Here is a 4,275-nt window from a genome sequence, read left to right on the forward strand (position 1 = left end):
AATGAAGGAAAAGATGTGCTAAAAAAAAAAAAAAAGTCAACCAATGTTTGTGCATTTTCTTACATTTGTTTACAGTGGCCTTCCTATTTCCAGTAACTGGGGTATTTGGGGGTTTTGCAGGTGGTGAAAGTTCATCAAAGTACTATAACTTCCTATCTGGAAAATATAATACTGAAAACCGAAGAGAATACTGCAGAGGAACAAGCCAGGGCGGAAATTGAGAGGATGGCTAAGAAAATCAATGACATTGCTTATGAAATGGAAAGCCGGTATGTACCAAGAGAATGGATGGTAGAATGGACAGCCCACTTGCTGTTACTTATATGTATTTTTTAAGAGTTTAAGATTTTACCACCAGGGACACCATGCTTCAGTGTCCATTATTTTATCAGTATAACTCCTTAGAAGCTAACATGCCTATACTTTTGTCTGGTAGGAGAATTGGGAATAGAATTTTCAGCTATCTGGCGCAGTCCGGATCACTTTCATTATTACTTACTTTTAGAATGCCACAAAGCATGAAAGGAATGTGAATCCATAAGTGAAACATTACTTGGACTTCACCCCATGATGTTTGGTTTCCATATATAGGTTGTATCTCTAACATTCCCTTCGTGGCAGCAGGGCAAATGAAGGACACGGTCAAATTTGATTTTTTCATGGTGTTAACCAAACTCACCAGGAATGTAATATTTCGGATCACTTAATCAAGGAAAAGGCGAAGGTGGGATTTGAGCAGTGGCGTTCCTTACATAAGCAAGGAAGATCTAAGCTTAAATAGGCAGTTCAAGTAAAGCAACAAAGAAAATAGTTTAATGTGTTTATTTTTCAGTCGAACTCAGCTTCAATCAGAGGAAATTGTTGCCGAGTTGGTTTATAGTTTCCTGATCCCAGAGGTGCAAAAGGACTTTGTCAAAGAAAAAGGTAAGCCACTATAAATGCTTCACTTTATGAATATTTTTTAAAATATGAACTATTTTCACTGTCCCAGAGGTGTAGATGGGGTACAATTCTAATAACGTTTGACAGAGTACCCAAATCCAAACCTTTTTTAAGAGAAAGCTCCCAAGTTCCCAGAAGAGATGTATTTTGTGATTTGATTTTTTAAAAAAAACATAAAGCAAATGTTGAGAATATGCAGGATTTTGAAACTGTAGCAGCCTTTTTAGACAGGGCACATGCAAGGTGGGTGTCGAAAAGCTGGGATGCCGGAATCTACTCTGCTGCTCTGCCTGTGTCACAAATATCTCGTATTTCTGCCAAGACTGTATCTAAGTATAAATATCCTCGTCATTTGGCAAAAGTGACGTGTTTTTGAAGATTGATGCTGTTAGTCATTAGAGAAGGATAAAAAATATGTCTAAAGAAAAAGAGTATTCTTCTGGAGTTATCAGACTGTTGGTGACAGACCTGAACCCAGAGGGAGGGGTACAACCAGAAGATAAATATTTAAATGGAATTACATCTCAGAAGGTTTCACAGTTACGCAGAGGAATTCTAGACAGGTTTAAGAGAAGTGTAGTATTTCAGATCAGTTAACCAGGGATAAAGAAATGAGAGAGTTCTCATGCATTTCAAGAGAACAAGGAAATATCTTATTTTCCCATTATATGATTGTACTGTAATTTTTAAACCAGTACCCTCTAACAAGTGTTTAGTTTCTCGCCAGTGTGTTTTCCTGGAACTAGTGGTGCTGCAATCAAGGTGTTTTACACATATCCTGGTCATACTTCTGAGAGTAAATTCTTAGCAGTGCAATGCTAGAAGTAGGGTAGGTGCATCTTACATTTTGATAGATACTACCAAATTCAAATTGCCACCGTGAAAAAGAGTGTTCCAATTTATATTCCCATCGACAGTGTATGATAGTGCCTACACCAACAAAATTTAATTTTCAGATCAAATAATAAATATTTCTATGTCACCTTATATTATAAAAGGGATCTTGTGTTACCCAGATCCTTAAGAAAATATGCAGCTCCTTTCTACTTTTTCTAGGTCCCAAGTGACATCAGCTTGCTTCAGATCAGTTCCACCTGAGGGAATTGAAGGAGTGGGGAAGTAGTGTGTTGACATCCCACCCCCGCCACCTCCCCCAGCTTCTCCTGATTCTGAGGGGAAGGAGCTGGAGGAGGAAGTTGAGCTGAAGGAATCCAGTGGGACTTGTCTGTGGGCAAACTGGGCAAGTCCATACCTCTTTCCTTGTATGCACACCAAATCAAGAAAAACATACAGACAGGAAGCACAAACCAGGACCTTTTGTTTCTCTTTTCAAACAAGAGAACCATGTGTATATATTATATATACTCTTTACCCCAAATTAAGATAATATTATATACAGACGGTTTTGAAATCTCTCGTGTTTTTTTTTTTATTAAAGATAATGGATTGGAAAGACCTTGACGAGACCTGTATATAGATGTAAAATAACAGTAACTACCAAATTTTAAATGCATCCTAAGTTCCAGACAATACACTAAGCAATTTTAAAAGTACTTCATCTCAATTTCTTAAAATAGCTGTAGGTATGTTTTCATTTTTCATTTAAGAAAATTAGTGCTTAGAGACATTATATGACTTGCAGATTTGAAACATGGTCTATGTGGCTCCAAAGTCCCCATACTTTTGACCATACTACTGTGAAGTGCTCTAAGTTCCTGTGTGATTTACCCTACATAAACTAGCTGATACCTAAATAGCACAGAATCCAATCCACAGTACTTCTTACTGTCCTTTTCTAGCTGGATGACTTTGGGCAAATTACCTAACCTCTTCATGTTTCAGGTCCCGCATCTGAAAATGGGGATATTAATATTATTCTTTTTCAGGGTTATAGGGTGGTTTAAATGAATAATTATATGCCAACTGCTTAAAATAGTACCTGGCACAAAGTAAGGACAAATTTGAATTGCTAATATCACCACCACCATCATCAACATCATCGTTGTCGTCATCATCATCATCATCATCATCACCACCACCACTCCCTTTTCAAGGGAAATGGGATGCTTAATATACTAAGCCTTGGTTATAAACATTCTTAGAGTATAGAACTAGGATCACCTTCTAAAGCTGTGTGCTCAGAAACTCTTCACCAATCAACAGATACCCTCCATATTAGGAAGTAAGGCTCAAAGAGAAATATGAGACACCTTACCTTTAGGTCATTTAAGATCTTTGCATTATGAATTTGCATTATGATGCAAAACTATCATTTCTACCACTACCCTCTTGAGAAACTTTGAGAATGATTTTCTTCAGACTTTCAGAGTAAAAATTGTTCTGTCACTTTGGCACAGTGAGGAATGCACAGCGGAAGCATATTCTTGCAGCTCATCAGATCATCCACAGGCACACAGAAGCCATGGTCAAAAGGAATTTTGCTGAGCAACAGCAAGTGGACACCTCAGACACTGACACATTATCTAAGGAAGAAACTCAAAATGAGAAAGACAGCTAAGGTGAGTTTGATTTTTCATCTGGCAGGAAGTAAAGAAAAGAAAAAAAAGTAGCATCATTCAGCTTTGTGCTATACTCTAACAATCATAATGTGAAACGATTGTCCATTATTTAAGAAAGTGAAGCACTCCCATTTAAACTCACACATTTCATCTAGGTTATGGAATGTACTATTGAAATTATTAGAGAATAGAGTTGATACTATAGTAATTGGACTCTTATGACCAAAAAACAGGACTCTAGATTATGTTTATGATTTCTATTAACATATGACTGTACTTCATCACAAATAAAGCTAAAAATGTGCCAGTGTTATTAAAAAAAAAAAAAGCTTATTCTTATGGAAGTAGACAATGTATCCCTATGGCATTACGCTTGTTGAAAACATAGCGTGTGGCACAGCCTGCCCAATTCTAGCCCAGATGCCTTTTGCAATGCCTACCAGGAATTGGTCTTAGGCTCAACTAAACATTCATACTCACAATAATAACATAGACCACAATTTGATTATTTTGAGTATCAGTCTACTCAGAAATAAATCAGACAGGAACCACAGTTTCCAGCAGGGCAACATTCAGCATTTGTCTTCCTGTGGGAGCTCTTGCCATATCCACACAGAAGAACACATAGCTATTTTCTCTAGGCCCCAGGTTACAAAGCTCAGGTACAAGGAAAAGAAATTCACATTGAATGGGTGCAGGAGTTGCTCTGCTTTGCATGCCCCAGGGTCTGTATCTCTTGTAATAATTCCATATCCAGAGTTTCCAGTGTCTCTCCCCAAAGGATGTTATTTGGAAATTGTTTTATTTTATTTTA

General features: G+C 37.3%; 1 protein-coding gene across 1 annotated transcript in view; it reads left to right on the forward strand.

Annotated features, from left to right (window-relative positions):
- MAATS1 (MYCBP associated and testis expressed 1) overlaps nt 1-4,275 on the forward strand; it is a 66,674-nt gene that overhangs the window by 55,570 nt on the left and 6,829 nt on the right. The window contains exons 14-16 of the mRNA XM_006905587.3: nt 121-269; nt 833-924; nt 3,300-3,461. Of these exons, the coding sequence (XP_006905649.1) occupies nt 121-269; nt 833-924; nt 3,300-3,460 (402 nt within the window). The 3' untranslated portion in view covers nt 3,461. The remainder of the gene's footprint in view (nt 1-120; nt 270-832; nt 925-3,299; nt 3,462-4,275) is intronic.

Source organism: Pteropus alecto, unplaced genomic scaffold (genome assembly GCF_000325575.1).
Source record: "Pteropus alecto unplaced genomic scaffold, ASM32557v1 scaffold251, whole genome shotgun sequence".
NCBI lineage: Eukaryota > Metazoa > Chordata > Mammalia > Chiroptera > Pteropodidae > Pteropus > Pteropus alecto.